The following is a 21,285-nucleotide window of genomic DNA, read 5'->3' on the forward strand; positions in this document are numbered from 1 at the left end:
GCTGCCAAGTTGGGTGTGTGCGGCTACGGTAACAATATTTTGCTGTGATCATATGCAAGAGCAGTTTGGTCTTGTCTGCAAAACCTTGTTAATTTGGATTTCCCAGGATAAAAAAGAAATGTCCAAATGATAAAGAAATGTTTACTACATCAACATGCTTTTATTTACGGAATGAATCTGCAAATCTTGTTTCTATTTTGCACGAAAGCAGTGTGGAAGCAGCAATTCTTGTCATGTCATGACTGATTAGCACTCACAGTGGCCAAGGCCTCGCGACTTCCTTCCTAATGTGGCCGCAGCGCAAGACCTGCACACTCATCTGAAACACGATTTTCACTACTGTGTGCACACCTCGATTACATTTTTGCTAGTGAGCTTGTCGGCAACAGATCATGCATCTATCGTGATGTAGCCAGTGGGTTGGCTGCGGTTGAATCGCTCTTCACCCACAACAGCATCCGTCATGTCTGCGACATTGTACACACATTTCAGTTAGTCAGAATGAAACTACTCTTCGCTGCAGCCACTTTGGATGAAACCGTGGTCACTACTGACGCGACCATGTATGTCGGCTGTGCAATTCTAAAGACATGCGGTTAACGTGCACCAAGTCAAAACAAAACTATTGTTTGCTGCAACCGCTTTGGACGAAACCGTGTGATCATTGATTGTGGTTATGCATGCATGCCCGCACGGTTCTCGCTGATCATTATGGCAAAGTCAACTCCGCTGCTATTGCTCCTTTGTGGCGCAAATTTGCAGTGCTCAACAGTCGGCGTACTCCGTTTGTCCAAATAAACCCGAATTAATGGGAGTTTGATGCCACTAACTAATGCTAATGCATGCCAGAATCAGAGGAGGAGTCCGAATTATCTGATTTTCTGAATTACCAAGTTTTCTTTAAGTATCTAGTGTAGTCATATGCTGCTCAGGTAGGAGAGCTGCTTGGTAGTATATAAGTTTGGGTTAGTCATGTTCCACACTACGCAGATGCTACTCATGTGTAAGAGCACTTTTGAGTACAAATTAAAACAAAATTTACGGTTTTTATACCAACCTTCTTCTAAATTTTATGTTTCTTTGCTTGGTCCTATAAATATTCTAAGCATTTGCATCACCTCGAATTCAGCATACCTTGCATGTTACCATAGAATTCATTGGTCACTTTTGCAGGTCCTTGTCCACTGAAGCTAAAGCATGATTGTGATGAAGTTGAATGGACTGTAGGTCTTTCACATTGCTGTGATTAATACAAGTGTAGTTGCTGTAAAAGTTCACATCTATTTGTTTTCTGTACCAAAACTAAGCTTTCTTCTCTGTTAAATTGTTCCAAATTTGGAATTTGATGCTACAAGATGGAACTTTTTTTTCCATAACCTGCTCCAAATTTGGATTTTCCTGCTCCCAAAATTGCTCCATGTCCTGTTTCAGCTGTTCACCCCCAACCACGTCTTGGTCCCCTATTTCTACCACATGTTGCCCCCTCACTGTGCATATCTCTGGACGTTCGAATGCATGCTGCCACAGTCACTATGCTTCTCCGCTGCTGAGCACGCAGGGTCACAGGTTCGACTCCCAGCTGTGGTTTCAATGGGGGCAAATTAAAAGATCAAAAGGTGGTCAAGATTAGCCCAAAGCTCATCACTGTAAAGTCCCTCATAACCCACTCTGCAGTTTTGGTACATTAAACACAATAATTTACATCTATTTTCAGTTGAGTTGCTCTGCAGTACCTGCTGCTCTAAAAGGTGATCTGTTCTAGTTATTCAAGCATTTGCGACATTGCAGATTGTGTTTGTTCATGGGAATACAGTTGTGTAGTTACTACTTAAATCAAAGTTGTACAAGGACATCACAGCATGTCAGTAATGTCAGCCAGATAGCAGGGGAATGGAAAAGTTATTGCACGTTGTTGTAATTAGATGGATAGTCAGTTAGGCTAATTGAATGAATGCAAAGGTGGCAGTCATGTTGAATTAAATTTTTTGGCCCAGCAACTTCCCACACTATCATTTATGCTTGACTATTTGTCTGAGGAAATGGCAGTCCATAATTGTCTGAAGGAGTGGAAAACCATAATTTTCTTGTGGTTGCAGCAGACTATGCATACAACTTGTGTAGGAAAAAAGAAACGGCTTCATTTATCCAAAGCTGTGGTCAAGCACTGGGCAGGAAAATCCTAAAATATGACTTTACTTGAAATGTGTTGAGGTTTCAATTGATTGTAACTAGAGTGCAAGAAAGAATGTCATTGTTCTTTGTTTACATTACTTACAGCCTTTCTGGCACTTAAGGCATGTATGCGTGTGCACAAATTCTTGCCCAGGAATGTGTGCACATACCTGCCAACTTTACTGTTCGAAAAATGCTTCATTCGAAGCTCCAAAATACAAAATTTTTGTTGGATATACTAAAATTTGTTTTATTACTCAAGATAACTAGTTATTAAAATAATTAGTTATAAAAATAATTAAGAGACTTTGTACAGAAGGGATCCCATGAACAGGCACTCTTCCCTATAGTCACAGTTAGAACAATCTGTATCACAATTAGAAATATTTATGAAATTTATTTGTGAAAATTTCTTATAACAGTGGCTAAAAATCTGGTATCCGTCATACACTGGTTCAGTGGAGTGGGCAGCGGTGCTGTGGGCGTGCGTGCAAATAATCGAGGGGGTCTAAAATATCCGGCAATATTTTTTAATTTTTGAAACACTATTAGGTTCTGCCATAAACTTGATGCAAATTAAAAATAGTAAAAATCATTGGTGTCTATATGGCAATCGTAAACAAACTCTAAATATTGGGCATTACGGTAAAATCGTAACAGTTGGCAACTCTGCATGCAAAGCCATCACATTCAGAGTAATAGTGTATAGCGTCATCTCCACCTCGTGTGGCATTGTGTGACACTGTAACAGGCATGAAATCAGTGCTGTTTAGGTCATTGCAACTCAGCTCTTGGTCTCCTTTGCAAGATTCTTTTGTTAATTTAAGGACATCGGCACTCTAAGGATTATTTTTACCTCCTTGAGCTTGTTCAACTGAGTGGATTGAATATGGTCTGAAGTTGGTGCTTGTGCCTTTGTACCCTGCAGAGCCACACCACCCTTACGACCAATGACATTGTGATCAACAAGCTTACTCAGATCCTGTCATACCTCCGCCAAGGAATGCACAATCGCAAAGGCAAAAAGAAGGGCAAGGTGACTGACAAGCCAACAGGTCCCAGCAAGGTGGCACCGGACGATGCGTAAGGGCCTGCATTGCAGCACAGTCGGTGGCGTGCCTTTGACTAGGGACAGAGAGTAGGTGTCAAGGCCTGCTTTGGAACCGCCTGTCACAGTGGCTAGGACAGGTCATGGGTTTTGTTCCCTGTCGGGGTGGAATGCGAGAGTGCTTTTGGTAAAGAAAACCCTCGCTTTTAAAACTAATCAAGAGCCCTCCATTACGCACTCAACTCACAGCCCTTATGTAGCTTTGGGACATTAAATGCCATCAATGTCCCCAATTACATTATTAGCAGGGTGTAGCATTAGTTTGTAGCTGGCAGTACTAAGCAAATTCAGTATGTGAGGCTGAATAATGACTATCTCATGCACTGGTTGTGTGGGAATAGAAAGGCGCAGCTCGATTTATTTTTATACTTGTTTGTATTTCAGCATATGTAATAGTACTGGTTCTATGCTGGCTACATACCAATGACTTTTGATAACTGTCTTTTTTTGGGAAACCTGAGGATGTGTCATGCATGCGGCGACAAATCTTGGCTGTTAAAACTGTTCTGTGAAGGGAATGCAATCACTCCACTTAACCCTTTCAGTTTCAGGTTGTTTGAGACGTGATGCACTTCCAGAGTCAGTTCCTTGCTTTTATTATACCGTAAAATGAATAAATTGTTTATTTCGATTATGCAGAAGGCAAAAAAATGACATGGATAATGGCAAATGGCACTTTTAGCGTGGTCCCCACATTCCTCTCTTCGTTTTGTATCTACTGCCTAGTTTTGTTCTGGTGCGCACGCTTCTGCGATAGAGCCACCTTGTCAATGTCAAAAATAGCCTTCTACAAACGTATGACAAATGAAGGAAACATGTAAGAGTGGTAGCCTTGCACTACGAAGCAATAGATAGCAGAGCCACCTCAAAGCTTGCCAACTTTGTGTTGCGGCGTGCATCACAACGTACAGGTACGTCAGTGACATGACAGGACAGAAACAGGAAAACGTATTGGTGTGTCAGTGACACTGAAAGGTTTAAAAGGCAACTCCATAAATCATTAAAGGTTTATGGAGCTCAACAAAATTTGCATTGTACACTCTCCTGGGCACTTTGGTTATATGTGCCAAATGGCAGAACGGAGAGTTGTACAGTTTTTCCACACATCAGGGTGCACACTCATTATCTGTGCCCTCAAAGAGATTATTTCTACTGTTCACCTTGTGCTTGATGCCAACACAGGAGCTGCTAGCAGCACATTTGCTGAGATCTTGCATAGCTGTCTTTAAACATATGTAGTACTTTTATTGCCATGAGCGACTGTGTTCAGCTTACGTTCGACTAACTTAAAGATTTAGGCAGCGATATAACCTTCATAAAGCAATGAAGTTTTTTCTCCAAGATGAGCTGTGTGGCACAGGGATGTTCAGAATATGTTGTTGTTCAACGCGATGCCCTGAGATATCTCTGCTAGGGCCTGCATTCCAGCACATGCCTGCTAACATGATCACTGCCGTTACAAGGAGCTGACTGGTCCAGTTTTCGTGGTGATGTGATGCTTATTGCGCATTTAAAACCATTTTGGCATTCTTTATGTGAATTGAAGTTATCTTGAAGAAATCCTGAAACTATATTGTTGATTTTGTACAAACATGCTGAGTCATTAGGATAGGTCTTTCTGATCATTAAGTGGTACATTAAAGTGTTCTGCGTAGAGTGTGTAATTTATTGTAAGGTTTTAAAAATGTGCATTGCTACTGATTGCAGCGGTGCTGCACCCCTGGGTTTTCAGCACCCCACCCCTGTTCCCTGCTATGTAGCAGGCACGTGTGACATCAGTCAGGCGAGCTATCTGATTGGCTACCCACATTGCGTCATCGGGAATGCTGGAAACATGCCGCTGCATTAATCATATTTTTAATAGCATATGCATGCATAGTAATTTGTGTACCCTTAGAAATAAGAACCATCTTGAAATATAGCGCAGCGGGTTGGCACAACAGAAAGGAAGAATGTTGATTATCTGCTTCAGCTCTGGCAGTGGGTCAGGCAGTCGGAGCCAGAGGGGTTCTCACATGAAAATAGGAACATCGATGTCTTCTTTGGTGGCAGGAACATCACTAGTACCAGCACTGTATTAAACTCGTCTTGCACTGAATGTCTGTGCTGGGAGTTAACTGCAGTGACTACACACTGTAGAAGATGCGAGTGCTGCACGTCGCTGTCAACACTGCGTCAGTGTCAGTGTCAGCAGCCTCCTTGGTTAACACAGCGGTCACCTGCAGTTTTGAAAAGAACGGCGCTTTCAGCAGTAACTGCAGATTCCGCGTTTATCAGCGAGCTAAGTTTTGTACATTTGCCCAGAATGGTAGCAGAGAAATATCCTGACAAGCCGAGATCTGGAAAAAAAGCACTTCGAAGGAAAATGGATGTGCTTCATAACGTGTCATGACGTCCGTCAGGAAGCCGCAATCTTGAGTTGGACTTTGGCGTAGTAGTTCTGTCTCCATCTCCCGCTCGGAAAGTATGGATTCGATTTCCAATGGATGCACATTCTTTTTCTGTGTAATTCCTTTTTTAGATTATACAGTGGCGAAGATGTTATAAATAGCCCATTTCACCACATTCACAAGTGAGCGGCAGCACTTTCTTTTCTGCTCACAACCACAAAGATATCTTATGAGTGTAATATAGGAACAACCGTAAATGTATTAGATATTTTCATGTTATCAGGTGATTATTAACTATTTTGTAGTTTGTACATCGCATATCGTTCATAGCAATGTGGTGAATGCCCGCGGCGGCATTCGTCTCTTTTCGCTTCATGTAGGAATAAATAATAAAAAAGAGCCAGTGAGCATTGTTTGTAGTGCCGCTGCGTCAGCAGCATCTACTGTGCGCACTTTCTTTTTAAATTTTGCCCACGCCTAACGATAAAAACTGCTTAGGGAAGGGACATGGGCACCCGCTCGGTTCACATCAACCGGAAGTAGACAACACTTGCATCACCAGTTGAAGGAGGCCAGACATAGCGATGGCCGCACAGCATAGAAGTTGAGGGGAATGCCGTGGCTTGAGGGGAAGTTAATGTTTAACCACTCGTACCTGCGTTACTATAGTTACGTATTATACGTGTTATTATCATGTGCCGACACGAAATTCGTGTGAGTAAGCATTACTTGAGAATCGCTCTCTCTGTCTAGGTGTACGACAAAAACTATGTCAGGGAGCCTTAAAGTGTGCTAGAAGGCACAGAGAAATCTAAAACCACCACTACTTGGGCATGATGAAAAAGTCTCTTCTGTTGAGGGATCTCTTGCATAGATGACTACACTGTCTTTGTACTGCAGCATCTTTGAGGATGCAGGTGATTATGTCCCTGAGGCCAGCACAGAGGGCAAGCATGGCAGCAGACGGGAGGGTGAGCGTGACCGAGACCGCAAGCGGTCATCCTACTTTGAGAAGCCCAGCCTGGAGGATGAGCGGGCTGCGACACGCAGCAGTGGAGGTAGCGGCAGCGGACATCGCAGTCACGACACACGTTGGTCCAGTGCTTCTGATGCAGCTGCAGTAGCTCAGCAGCGCGAGGACAGTGGCCGCCTCAAGGCTAAGTTGACCAGCAAGCTGGAACGAGACTTGCCTGAGAGCTATGCAGAGTGCTACCCTGGGTGAGTGTTGACCATGTTTTGCACTAGTCATAATTGTTAAAAATATAAAATTAAGAATGGAAGTTAGAGACTATCGATTTCGGAGCATTTCGTTGCTAAATCAAAACGGCACACTTAAGAAAGCAGGCTCCTGATAGCATTCATAGTCCTACTAGAACACATCAGCATGTCTCCATCTCTTGACTTGGAAACAGCGCTCTGCACATGGAGTTTCCAGTGATGCTGAACACTACAAAAAACTCATGTGCCTGCATCCATTCAGATGCCTAAATTGAAGTCGTCCTCTCTGCAATAGTAACTGTTTTACATGTTTCCCATTGCAAGACTGTTTACTCCAGAAGAGATAGAGCGAGGAAAGATGCAATAAACACACTGCTTCTCACTGAAGAGAACAATTCTGGAGAAAGTCATTGAGAAGAAAGCAAACAGCTTGCTGACTGCACTGTTGCTGTCTAACACATCGCCAGTGTGCAGTATGGAAGGAGGGAAATTGAAAAACGAAAGGAGAATAGTTGGCAGCTCTGATTGCAGGAGCTGCTCACCAAATGCTGAGCATGGTTAGCATTTGGTAGAAACATTGTTTCGCTGTCTTGTAACAAGCCCACAAATTTCACCCAGAGGTAGCAGGTGGCGTGAACTGGTTTTGCATGTGTAATCTCAAAGTGCTTTTCATAAGGTAGTAACATGTTGAAATGGATATCTGTGAGCTGTTCATTCACTTTTTGAATAAGTGGAGTGCACGTGCATTGTGTCCTAGCTGTAAGTGCTTGAAACATTTCAGCATGCATCAGTGGCTCACGGCAAACACGTGAGGGGTGGTGAGCTGGCCACATTGGCAACCTGAAGAAAAAACACATTTCGTGCTGCTTACTGTAGTACCTTGGAACAAATAAATTGTATTCAGAATGGCCTTCTGTTATGTCCATGTCGAGCCCTTATTGGGACATAGCTTACTATGTGTGGCACATGTTTGCAAGCTGGGTGAAGCTGATAGCAACTGTGCTCATGCTTTTGGCTGGTGAAAACAAGCAGTGACTGACTTTCTCCCTTCTCCTAATGTTAACGTTTCCTCACTGCTTGACAATGTGTCGAGATCCATGCTCCTGAATGAAAAATTAGCTGAGTGAGCGTCAAATTTGATTAGCAATATCTCGGAACAGAAGCACTCCAACAGGAATCGAACAAAATGAGGTTGTCTATAAATAAAATTGTCAATCATAATTGTGTTACGAAAAAAAAAAATTGAAGTTTTTGTTAATTATGCTATGGTCAAAATTATTCACAAAAATAGTCTGCCAATGTGCATAAACCGCCTGCCAATGTGCATAAACCGCCTGTTCAAGCAGATATTGTGTAGCTAGCATCATATTTTTATTAAAATGAGTGTTTAACTGTAAGGATCCCTGGTCCTCACAGTGTGTGTGTAAGCGTCCTTACACACACATTATTATTATTATTATTATTATTATTATTATTATTATTATTATTATTATTATTATTTAAACATACTGCTCTAGCTTTTATGTAGGATAGGATAGGAACAAACTTTATTTGTCCAACGGGTATTGCTGTTGGTGCCCGGGGCTAGGCTGCCAGGGGTCGCTGTGGCAGGAATAGAGACATTGTATGAGGTCACATGCATAATTTCTGCTTGCAGGGTTCAACAACACTTAAAATTCAGGTTACTATTACATGAAAGAAACAAAAATGAGATGCACATAATACATAGTGACAAAGTAGTGTAGAGGTTTGATAATAAATTGCAAAGAAGAATAGAATGAAAGAAATATGGCTTGAACATATTACAAGGAATAATGTGAGGCATATTATATAGATATTACAGGGATTTCATATGTTGAAATTGTGTTGCGAATATGCTCAGCCACTTACAATAGTAAATTGCCATACAAATAAAAAAAACACACAACATCGCGAAGCAATGTTGTGATTAATAGAAATGGAATTCACAAGACCCAAAAGAAACAATTTAAAAGGCACTAGTATTAACAAGGACAATTGTTGGTAAATTCCACTCCCTACACCTCTAGGAAAAAATTAAGATGGGAAAAGATTACGTACTATGAAGTCTATATTCTGTAAGATGCTTGTTGTGTTTGGTTTTTGTGTTTCTAAATGTCGAAAGTGTGAGACACGTTAATGAGTCAATAAGTAAATAATTATTGATTATAATAAATATAAACTTAAAACTCCTGTAGGAACTTTGCTCTTGTGTTGACAGTTGATATACCACTGTTCATGAGTTCTGTGGGTAAATCGTGATGACTAGCTGAAAATTAATCTTAATGCATTGCGGTGAACGTTTTCCCATCTCATAATCCACTGTAATGTGTGAAGGAACCAACATATAAGAAAGCCAGCAGATCCCACGCCCTGTGGAAATCGAACGAATGTTATGCAAAACAGTATACGGGGAGCCTAACAAATTAACGAAACGGCCATGAGAGCACCAAGATGTCGGCGGCTGTTTCATGACCTACTTGACACAGATATCATGACATTCATGTCACCACCTGTCAGTTATGTTCGTCATACATTCTTGTCATACTATGCCAGTTTTGGTACATACAAAGTTAACGAAATAACCATGAGAGTATCAAGATGTTGATAGCTGTTTCAAGACCTACTTGACGCATGTCACGACATTGCTAACATGACCTATCATTTATGTTCGTCGTACACTCTTGTCGCATGTAATAGTTCTGCGGAAACCCGCAAGGTGGAGAAAAGTAATTAATTAAGAGTAAATGAGACATCCTCCCAATCATATCAATTGCTGCGAAGGAAACCCGTACGGGTTTCTCAAAAGAAAAGCCTCGCAGTTGAAGAAAAATTCGTCCTGGTCCGGGACTCGAAACCGGGACCACCACCTTTCTTTAGCTTTAATTCATCTATTGAAGCAACAGATTACACAGGTAACAGATGTTGCCTTGAATAATTTTCTAAGTCACACGTCACTATGAGCAACATCACAGCATATATGTACATGTTGTGGGGTTCTCCTCCGTGCTCTTGGGATGAAGGAACGACAACACAGTAGTGCAAACAATCACAAGGGAATTTATTGCACCTTTCATAGATCAATGCCTGCTAGCCGAGTTCCTATCCACAAAACATGCCGATGGGCGCCCGACAAATCTAGAAGTCCGACTCACCGCGACCGGATAGCGAGCAAATATGTTCGCCCCATGCTGGATCCCAACGCCTGGTCGTTCGCATGTACGGTCACGAGGACGGTGGCGCATTCCAAGGCGGCCACGCGAGGCGGTCTCGCAGAAGCATGGGTCGGCGGCACGCGGGTCGTCCACGCTGTTCGCCGACCCGCCGGGAAAGAGACAGCCTGTTCTCCCCTGTGCCCCCAAGTAACCCTGCCGTGAGGCGGCGTTAGCAGTGCAACACTCGCGCCATCTCTCGCACTGTGCCCCAACCACATCGACCGCCGCGGGCGTCACGCAGGCCACGTGGCGAAGCGGGATTGCAGGAGATGGGGGGGAAAACAAGATATCTGGGGACGCGCGTGAGTCGCGCATCCCCACATCCCCCCAACCTTAAATCACTACATATTCCGGCGAGACATGTGACACGGTCTAACATCAAACTGTGCTTCGCGAACAAGGTAGAACATTAAACAGTGGCCGCGCCGAGGAAATGTCCACGCTGTCCATAGCATGCGAGCCGACATTGTCCTTGGGTGCACTGCTGGCGTCCGCCGGTCACACCGACAGCTTTGCAGACTCGGCGGCACGATTCCAGGCCAGGACTCCGGAAACGACGACGCAGTAGTCGGAATGAGCAAGCGTTGCTCGCGCCGACGCGCCCTGCTGGCGAGAGCCGCAGTAGCTGTCGGTGACCGCCGGCTCTTTTGTCTGCCGCCGAGAGTTGTGAGCTGGATACAGGAGGCCGCCGAAGTCGCTGCGCCGAACTGGCCACAGCATCACCATCGCCCGGGGTGGCTCGATCGTAGTCCGGGGCAGCATCGCAGACGATGTGCAGGTGACAGCAAGCCAGGGGTGACTCCAATCACGCTGCGGACATTCAACACACTCGGCAAACACTAAAGTAGTGCAAGGGAGAGGAATTATGCATGCGCATCGCCCATGTGGTACGATGTTCAACTCGGCTAGCAAAATATCGGGCAGCTACTCAGATGCTAAGTTCATGTGAACGAAGCTCGCTTCCTTGAGTCGAACGAGTAATTTCAATTCGTGCGAGGCTAAATAGAATGAGGGAAGCAAATTGCAACACCTCAACACCACGGTCGACCAGGTTGTGTCCCTCCACGTGCGACAGGCAGCTTCGTAAAGCTTTAGGCCTAAAGCGTCGCTACCCTGACAACAACCAGCATCCAAAAACAACACCCAAAATGAGCGCAAAACAGGCAGCCGCGAGGAGGCGTCAGCTCTGTGAGGTGATCCTACTCCGCTCGGTGCACACAGCATCCGAGTTGACGGCGCCCACCGTCCTAGACGGTGTCGGAGCGCCCGGTGCCAGGCCGCAATACCAATCAATGCGTAGTGACACTATTGGCCCGCGGCCACCTGGCTCCCAGAGCCGCGACTTCATCAGAGTCAAAGAGATAGAAGAAGCTATTTACATAAGGAATTCGGACCACCCACGAGGCTTCCGTACTCACTCGCTTCAGGCTTGCCAATATGCTCCGCGGGTGCTATGCCTCGCTCACCCAGGATGCAGACCATGTGGCTCTCGTACCGACGAATGTCATTAAAAAAACACTTGTGAAAAGGCTTAGCATGTTGACATGTTCATACACACTACAGCCGCCGTCGCCTCGCTCAAGAAAGCACGCGGCCAACGCTAGCTATCAAAATCCGCGCTAGCCCTACGCTTCGCTTCAAACAGAGGTCTCGAACGAAGCAAAACTGTTAAAACTATCGTCCGATGCCCCAAGAGTCCCACGTTGGGCAGCCAGATGTGGGGTTCTCCTCCGTGCTCTTGGGACAAAGGAACGACAACACAGTAGTGCAAACAATCACAAGGGCATTTATTGCACCTTTCATAGATCAATGCCTGCTAGCTGAGTTGCCATCCACAAAACATGCCGATGGGCGCGCGACAAATCTAGAAGTCCGACTCACCGTGACCGGATAGCGAGCGAATATGTTCGCCCCATGCTGGATCCCAACGCCTGGTCATTCGCGTGTACGGTCACGCGGACGGTGGCGCGTTCCAAGGCGGCCACGCGAGGCGATCTCGCAGTAGCATGGGTCGGCGGTGCGCGGGTCGTCCACGCTGTTCGCCGACCCGCCGGGAAAGAGACAGCCTGTTCTCCCCTGCGCCCCCAAGTAACCCTGCCGTGAGGCGGCGTTAGCAGCGAAACACTCGCGCCACCTCTCGCACTGCACCCCAACCACATCGACCGCCGCGGGCGTCACGCAGGCCACGCGGCGAAGCGAGATTGCAGGAGATGGGGGGAAAACAAGATATCTGGGGACGCGCGTGAGTCGCGCATCCCCAAAATGTTTGTAGGCGAACTTGTGCATATACGTCACCTATTCGGCTGGGGGTAAGGTGCCCGCGAGGAGAAGGGCAAACAGCATTTGGTTTGAAATTTCAGCTCTTTCTGCGACGCGAAGCAATGTACTACTTAGCAGATGCGATCGTTAGTCAGCATTGTATGCACTGTGCTTGTCAGCTCAAAATGGCCAGACTTGGTGAGAGGCCCTTTAATGTATCTCATGTGCAATTGAATGTTATGTTCTAGTTGTTGTCTTACCTTAGTCTTTGTCCTACCTCTCCACCATTTTTTTCTTTCTGTGAAGGGGAGAGTCATGATTTCTAACTGTATTTCTCTTCTTGATACATATTACCTTCATTGTTCGTGCACTTATATAAAAGTGCAGACTGTTTCTTTGTTCATTGTGCTGGTAGCACATTAACTGCACCACCACTACAGGGCTGAAGGGGGCATTAGTTCTGTGACTTGGGCAACATCTTTAGGGCGCAGCTCTGGGGCATCTGATCCTGCATTGAGCATTGGCGAACATTGGTGTCCTTCAGCGTAACTGAGTGAACAAGCACAACGAAGGATGAAGCAGGGAATGTGTAGCGCAGTGGCGGATGAAAGACGGTGATAGCGAAGAGGGCGTAAGGAGGAAAGCGGAGGAGGAGGGTACAGCAAAAGCATGAGAAGAAAAGCGTAGTGGCGCCCGAGTAGCACATTTCGTCTGTTCACCGATGATGCCATTGATAAGGCACGCGGCGAGCTCATCCACTGATACCATATATGGAAACAAAGTGCTGCATGAGCGGAGGTCTGTCTGTGGCGGCTGCTGTGAATCGCACTCATGCGTTACCCACGCGCTGCCCATCACAGTCTCCAGACTAGTGGACAGTTGTGCCACACTTCACTCCGTTTGCAACGTGCCGCACGAGACAGATCGTCTATGCCAGCCAATATATTGCTAAATGAAAAATGTATAGTGCTGCCCTCAGATTTCATATTAGGGGTATTGTGATCGCTGGTGAATGTATTTTTTTTTTTTTTAGCTTGAGCTTGCTTTCTAGCGGAAATTCTTTGAATGCTCTGTGCTTCTGGGGGTACCCATTGTCTTCTACTTTTTATGCTGCTTCCAAGTTTCTGCACTCAAATTTCACATTGTTATTTTACTCTCAGAGGCATGCAGCTACTTGTAGATTATTTGCCAGTAGCGTAAAATGGAAACATCTACTTTTTTTTAGTATTTGGAACGTTGCCCTTAGGCATAATAGCAAACATCCACTCGTTTACTTCGCAGGCTTATGATGATGTTTTCTCGAAGGTTGTGCGGCCTGTCACCCCCTTCACCTTGCTCTGTATAACTTGTGCATCCTTTTTCCCTGCACAGTGCCCCTGAAAATGAAGATGCTGTCGCAGACAGTGATGATGAAGTGGACTACACAAAAATGGACCTTGTGAGTTGGTTGATTGATTGCGTGTTCTTCGTATGTGCTTGCTCTAGTTTGAAGACGCTGTGGTCTAGAAGAGCTTACAAGGACTAGATGGTATCAATGTGTGTGCTACAGGATTCAGGAGAATATTTATTTGGAATTGCACACCAGCTAATTGCACTATTGAGTATAGATACCTCATTTTTGTCTGTAGTTAAAGTAGTGGCGAACGGGCATAGGACATGAATGGGGAAAAGAAATGATAAGCAGAGACAAAACTTCTAAATAGCAGTAGTAGTCATGCTTGGTAAAACACTTATTGCAAAAATCGGTAAAGGTTCTACATGCTGTGCTGAATGCATATGTCACAGAGTGTAGAGCCCTGCTTTATGTAGGCAGAACAAACGGACATACTCCTCTGAAGCATGTGCGTTCTTGTATTTAGCAGCTTCTAACTGCTGAACTTTGGAAAGAAGAGTGGCTAAAGTGCTAAAATAGTGGCAACACCCTGTGTAATCCATGCATAATTTGTCCCTGAAGCATCAAATAAAATGAGCCCAGCAGACAGACAAGTGGTTGCCAAGGTGTGAGCAATTGTTCATACTGACACGTGTAGTTGTTTACCTTTCTCGGGTGACCACTTTATCACCAGCTAACAAAATTTAAACATTATTGCTCGGCACAGGATGCACCTGCATGTATTGGAAGTTTCTCGAATGTTATTGATCCATTGTCTATTGTTATCGAACCTCATGTAATCTGGTTGTATGCACGGTGCAAATTGTGTAGTACTTTCTGGAAGACACGCTGGCAGCAGTGACTATTCTGGAACCATCAATGACTCGTGTATAAAAGCCAATGCGCTTGACTTGCAGATCAGATTTCGGCGATGGCCGACTGTGTTCTCCATTATTCTTGTGCTCTGAGTGTAACTTGCTTTTGTGGGCACAGGTTCGCCCAATAGAAAGTCAGTTTGGTCATTCACAGTTTTATTACTGTTTTTTTCATCGTCACTACAGCGTGACAATACTAATAAATAGCTTTGACATTCGGGCGTTCACTTTTGCTCTTGGCATGCTTTATTGGTGAAATGGGCATAAGTTGAGCAACTGGCCACTGACCGTGTGGGTGCGTACATTGTGCAGGGTAACAAGAAGGGTCCCATTGGGCGATGGGACTTCGACACACAGGAGGAGTACAGCGAGTACATGAGCCACAAGGAGGCCTTGCCCAAGTGAGCACTGCCTCGTGCTGCTACAGAAGGGCTGTAAAATGTGCTTGCTTTTCAAGAAGCGGTAAATGTACTGTGGAAAAACATCTAGGTAGATTAATTCATCATCGAACCCTGTGTGGTATGTGGCACTAATGCATAAAAAAGAAAGCAAGATAGTTCTTTTAATAACATCTTCAGTGGGTTGTTTCAGGGCTCTTGGAACACTGCAGAAATAGCGTAACACAGAACTCAAGCTTTATTTTGTGAAATATAATTGTAGTCCATAGTGATATTGTGCCTTCACTTTCACTTTTGAAGTACATTTACAGTACAGCTTAGTGTCTATGTTACACACTGGAGGGCTCTGAAACGACCCAGCTGGCTGGTGCCATAAGAATGGCTCAGCATAATCAGTACGGTAGCGCGCTGCCTGTGGACTGAAACTGACGTGCTCTCTGCAATGTATTGAGTTGGTGCATAAGTACATGCCGTTTTCTTTCTTGTGGCAGAAATATTTATTCCATGAGAAATACCCATGAATATGTTTACCTGTGTATTCTGCCAAATTCTTCAGAGTGTGCACTTAAAATTTGGCAAGGTATTTGATACTGCGCTTGAAAAAATATTTGCTGTATTTATTCGAAAAAAGACAACAAAGCAGTTCCAAAGCTCCTGATTATTGTTGAAGGTTCTGCCACAGAATGCATTCAGCAGAGGCTGAAACAGGTGGTGGTCCAAACATCCACTGAATGGTGGATCTCTTAAACACCACGTGTGAACAGAACTTGAATGGACATGTTTGTTTAGACCTACCATCCAGTATGTGGAGGACACTTGCACCAATGTATAACGACTGAACCAATTCATGTATAACAGAACAATCTGAATACTTTGATCATTTCTGTGCTGCAAAGACGTCCGTTTTCACATTAAAGAATGATACCAGAGCACTGAATTAGGCCCCTCCACATGGCAGCGTTGCTCACAATACAGCCTAACATTGATTTTTTGCCTGCTCTCAACTGTGTGCTCCACCAGCGGACACTGTGACTAAAGAAATTGGTAAACATGATAACCAAATTTTATGTAACGGTCCAGTGAAGCTGCTGATGCGGGGCACACCATCATACTGTTTACTCTTGAAGCATACATGCTGGCACTGGGTTTTTTTCTTTAGGGCGGCCTTTCAGTATGGTGTCAAGATGGCAGATGGCCGTAAGACGCGTCGTGCTGCTGGTAAAAAGGATGACAAGGCCAAGCTCGACCGAGAGCTGCAGAAGATTAATCAGGTGTGTTCATGTTGTTCATCTCGGTGGCTGTGGCATTCTGCTGCTGTGCGCTTATCCATCTGCGGTACTTGCTTTCTGTTTATGGTTCCTTCAGACAAGATTGCCACGCTCGCCAGGACTTGCCTCTCTTCAAAAATTTTTGCCCATCTGTGGCTTGTCAAAAACTGCACAAAAACCATGGTCCACAAGAATAAAGTAGGATTGTCTTCCCAGCCTCAGTGCTGGTCATCCGTTTCTCAACAGCCGGCAAACGTTCTGCTGCCAAATACATAACAGCACAACATTGCAGGTTTAATTCTTGGCCGCAGCAGCCACAGTTTAATGGGTGTAGGATACAAAAACTTGTGTGTTGTGCTTCTGGTACAAGTTAAAGAACCCCAGTTGGTTGAAGCCTTCCACTAAGGGATCCCTCATAGCTGACTGTGCAACTTCAGTACATTAAAACCTATAATTTAGTTGGTTGTATTCTTCATACCCGAATTGGAGATCTAAAGAGGGGTGCCTCCCTCTCCTCCCATCAGAAATTTCTAGCACTACCCTTGCTTCATACCGCAGATGGTGCTCTTAATTACTTGGTATAATAAATGGCTTTTATTTTTATTTTTTTTTTGCAGATTATTGCTCGTCGAAAGGCTGAAGGAGACAGCTTTGTGGGCCTGTATGTACCTCAGTTTTCTACTGGATTTTGTTGTTTGTGCAAGGCTTAAGTCAAGCCGAGGTTGAGGTGCTAAAGGCTCCTGTTCTTCACCCTTAGGCATTACTGAAAGAAGAATGCACAGTTAAATTCCATATGAAGTGCATGCTTGCATTTTTTTACCACTCATAAGCAGAAAAATTTGATGGAATGACCATCAAATTTTAGAGGAATGTACAACAAAACAGAACACTCTACTGTTATCACCTTTCATAGCTGCACTTCATATGTTGGCATATTTTTTACAGATATAGCATATTTTACCTTATTTACAGTGAAAATTTTAGGCTACTATACACCCATGTCACAAATACTGTTTATGATTGATTGCATGATTGACTACATCGCACAATTTCTTGGTGCTCTTTGGTCATCATTAGCCCTTGCGTGACAAAACTCCGTACATCATCATCCCTGGATATTGTACATAAACTGACCCATGGTTTGAGGAAAAGTTGTACAAAATGAAATGAGCTATTTATTGTTTATAGTTGTCATGAATGACGCAAAGTACTTTTTTGTCTGTGTTCCTAATTATGTACCAAGTAAGTTAAAAATGAAATCCGATTGAATCTGTTGCTGTTACACTGTGTTTAAAAGCATTGAGTCTAGCTATAGTGATAGCGTGTACTTATCAAAATCTTCGAGCATTTGTTCTGCACTGAGATACATTCTGATTGCTGAGAAAATTGCTATTCAAGAAGACACACTTCTTGTAGATAACACAGGACATGAAAAATCTGATCGAGGTAGCTGAGATCAATTGATGGATCTTTTGTGCAGTGCATGCATTGCTCTGGCTTGGCAGTTCTGCTCAGCCATGTGCCCTTGTCCAGGGTAGGGTCACATGGGCCGTACTAGGAGATGGCATCTGTAAGAAGATTGAATAAAGTTGTCCAGTCTGCATCTTGTCTCATATCCACATGCAGTGCAATTAGCTTTCTATTCACAGCGGTCGACTGCCATTTTTCAAGTGTACTGTAAATAAGGTAGGCATCACTGGGGGCTGGTTTTATGTTCTCATCCTGCCTTGTTTTTTAACAGTACGGAGGCACTTCATCAATTGCATTAGCTTGACTCAATGCTTTTCACTCGAGTTCACTTATGTGGCTGTGGTGTAGCCAGCCTCTTAAATTTTGTTTTGAGCTATGTGAAAAATTGGGAATTTCAAGGGAAAGTGCACTTGCAGAATATTTTCTTAGTGTTTTTGATTTGTTAAGGTAGTATTTTACCCACTATGTAACTTAAGCCACTAGCGGTCGTTAGGTGCACTTTTGTGGCCTCTTGTTAGCAGAAATGTAAGGGTGAGTTTAGGCCTCATAAAAGTGCCACTAGCAGCGATAAAACAATTCGCAGCAGTAAGGCTGCCAGTGCCCTTGCCATCAATGCATGTCACTTGGGTATCAGGATATGTTTCCTCACAATCCATGTGGATGTGACTTGACAGTGTTGGCCAACGGTTTTTGTTGTGCAACAACGCCCTAGGTATCTTCACATAGATTTTATGTATTATAAATAAAATCTTTCGTCTACTTGCTTTAAGTAGGCATGCCCGAGAGGTTATGCCGAGTGTACATAGGTTGTAAAGTCTCAAATGTGCTCTCGGGACTGAGGAACGACAACACGGTAGTGTAGACAATCACAAGGGCATTTATTGTTCTTTTTTAGACCAATCTAGTCAGCCAAATTACTGCCAATCGAACATGCCGATGGGTGCACGACAAATCGATGAACTCCAACTCACCGCGACGGAATAGCAAGCGAATATGTTGGCCCCCATGCTGGACACCAATGCCTAATCGTTCATGTGTACGGTCACGCAAACGGTGGCGTGTTCATATGAGTGTGTTTATCCATTCCGGTGTCCTGCTCCTAAGCCTTTCGCAGGACGGTCCCGCGAATGGCTGGCGAGCGTGCAACAAGTCCGCGCAGCTAGCCGACACAGCAAAAAGGAACAGGCTACCCGAGTAACCTTGCCGTTAGGTGGCATTAGCAGTGCAACATGTGCGTCATCTCTCGTGCTAGTCTGCAATCACACTGACGCCGGCAGCGCAAAGTCACGTGGTGAAGCCGGTTTACAGGAGATGCAAGCCACGTGGGGAAAGCAATATCGGGGGGTGCATGCAAGTCGAGCGTCCCCTCTAAGGTACACTCCAGTAATCATGTGCCTGAAGCTCCAAATTGACAAAATTACTGTGTGAGCATGGCGATATCAAACAACAGTCTCATATTTGATGTACTATAGCTCATTACGCACTCTTCCTTATCTGTTCCTGTATGCACAATTGTGGCACACTCTGGAACAGGGCACTGACTGCAGTTGCCACAGGACTGTGGGTTGCTACTATGTCACAGAACACACATTTCTTGTAACCTGGTAAGGTGTAGACAGATTGAATTTTTTAAATAAAAGTGAGTACTGCTGGTTTCTTGATTGTAAAATGACGAAGCATACATCCTGCATCTTTTTGTATTAGATGCAAATTCTGTTGCTGGCCCATTTGGTCATTAATTTGTTCTCATGACTGTCCCCACTGCTCGTTGTAACTGCTGTTTTCTTTATTTTTACAGTGCCACACCAGAATACAAAAGACCAAAATTCTAGAATTTGGCTACATCTGTGCATAAAACAAGAGTATCCATTTTGTCCTGTGAATCTTACTGGAGAATAAAGTGAAAGTCTTAGCCCCACATCAATCTTGCACCTTAGTGTTCGGAATGACTGCTGGGTTTGTTTAGAAGTTCACTACTATGTGCAATCTACCTAATTGAAATGTCAACAGGAATGAAAGCATGTTTTATGCATAAGTGCTTAAAGGTACACTAACGAGCAAAATTATTTGAGCTGCATTGGCAAAATTGCACTTCTAGAATACCAAAAGGGCACTCTTAGCATGTAATGAAACCTGCTGAGCCAGAAAACATGCAAAGACAAGAGACAGGTGCCGCCGCCTTGGAAGTTCCTGCACCAGCTTACTGTGATGTCACGAATTTTGACACTGTCTGCGCATGTCGGGTAAGCGTTTATAGAAGAAAATGGACTACATTGTGTTCTAAATGTGCCAAGGACTGGACTTGGGAAGTTTCAAGAACTTTCACTAAGTCGGATATTACAAGAAAATGCTTTGTATTCTGTGACATACACTGACATACTGGCACCAGGGCTTTGGCTTTAAATTCAAAAATGAAGCTTTCATCTTCATTTTGTCTTCTAAAAATTAACCTATTACTGTGAAACTATTGTTGTGAAGTTTTAAAAGAACGCTTTGTCAGTTCTAACTGATATTGCCTTTATATTTAGTGCCCATTTGACAGCACCATCTGTGTCTTTATATTTTGTTTTGTTTGCTTGTTTATTCAACATTCTCACTTTCCTGTTTGCAGGAAAGTAAAAGGTCAGGAACAAAGGGCTATTTAATATCATTTCCTCTGCCCTTTAATTACCCTTCCTTCCTCTGCTGTACTATCCATCTGTGTCTTTATATTTTGTTTTGTTTGCTTGTTTATTCAACATTCTCACTTTCCTGTTTGCAGGAAAGTAAAAGGTCAGGAACAAAGGGCTATTTAATATCATTTCCTCTGCCCTTTAATTACCCTTCCTTCCTCTGCTGTACTATTGTGGCAGTGCTTGCAAACCAAGTGCTTGCAGACCTATGCTAGCACTTGGTCTACGTGTGCAGTTCCTGCTGTAAGGTATAACTGTGCATAATTCAGTACGACATATAATACGCTGATTTCACCTGTGAGTTCGGCAGATGTGTGGCCGTGCGAACTATTTGTTTGTATTTCACACTAACCGTAACAGTTAAGTGTAGCATCTTTGATTTACTAGTCACACGGTACATATAAACGAATGTGTACAGTGTATTTCACACTAATATGCTACAGGGCACCATGGTAAGGAGCTGTGTCATTTCCCTTACACCTTGGAGGTGACAGCAGTCACTTTTCTTGAGCCATAGATGATATGCCGGGCAGCACCGCCTGCTGCAAGCTGACCCAGGGATGTGGCCAAATACTACACTAGTGAGGTGGCGTGTGCGATGCCACTTCATCCATGTAGATTATCATGCGGTATTGCTACACGGGTACACAAGGTATTGCAGCATGCCGCGCTTCTTGATTTGGTTCCCTGTTTTTCACGTGGTATGCTCTAACAAAATCCAGACTGACGTAAGACTCTACAAAAGCTGTATCTCCTGCAGTAGAGGCCTCTTTCCATAGCCGCTTTTGCTTTGTAGCGGTGGTTTGCTATGCTGCTACTTATTGCGTTACTCAATGTTTCTCACTGCTGT

At 44.1% G+C, this 21,285-nt stretch overlaps 1 protein-coding gene across 1 annotated transcript in view; it reads left to right on the forward strand.

Annotated features, from left to right (window-relative positions):
- beag (IC cytokine homolog beag) overlaps positions 1 to 19,683 on the forward strand; it is a 28,368-nt gene extending 8,685 nt beyond the window's left edge. Inside the window, exons 11-17 of the mRNA XM_075688086.1 lie at positions 3,101 to 3,255; positions 6,571 to 6,888; positions 13,752 to 13,818; positions 14,940 to 15,028; positions 16,185 to 16,296; positions 16,911 to 16,954; positions 19,562 to 19,683. Coding sequence (XP_075544201.1) covers positions 3,101 to 3,255; positions 6,571 to 6,888; positions 13,752 to 13,818; positions 14,940 to 15,028; positions 16,185 to 16,296; positions 16,911 to 16,954; positions 19,562 to 19,595 — 819 coding nt within the window. The 3' untranslated portion in view covers positions 19,596 to 19,683. The remainder of the gene's footprint in view (positions 1 to 3,100; positions 3,256 to 6,570; positions 6,889 to 13,751; positions 13,819 to 14,939; positions 15,029 to 16,184; positions 16,297 to 16,910; positions 16,955 to 19,561) is intronic.
- Positions 19,684 to 21,285: the final 1,602 nt, after the last annotated feature.

Source organism: Dermacentor variabilis, chromosome 4 (assembly GCF_050947875.1).
Source record: "Dermacentor variabilis isolate Ectoservices chromosome 4, ASM5094787v1, whole genome shotgun sequence".
Lineage (NCBI taxonomy): Eukaryota > Metazoa > Arthropoda > Arachnida > Ixodida > Ixodidae > Dermacentor > Dermacentor variabilis.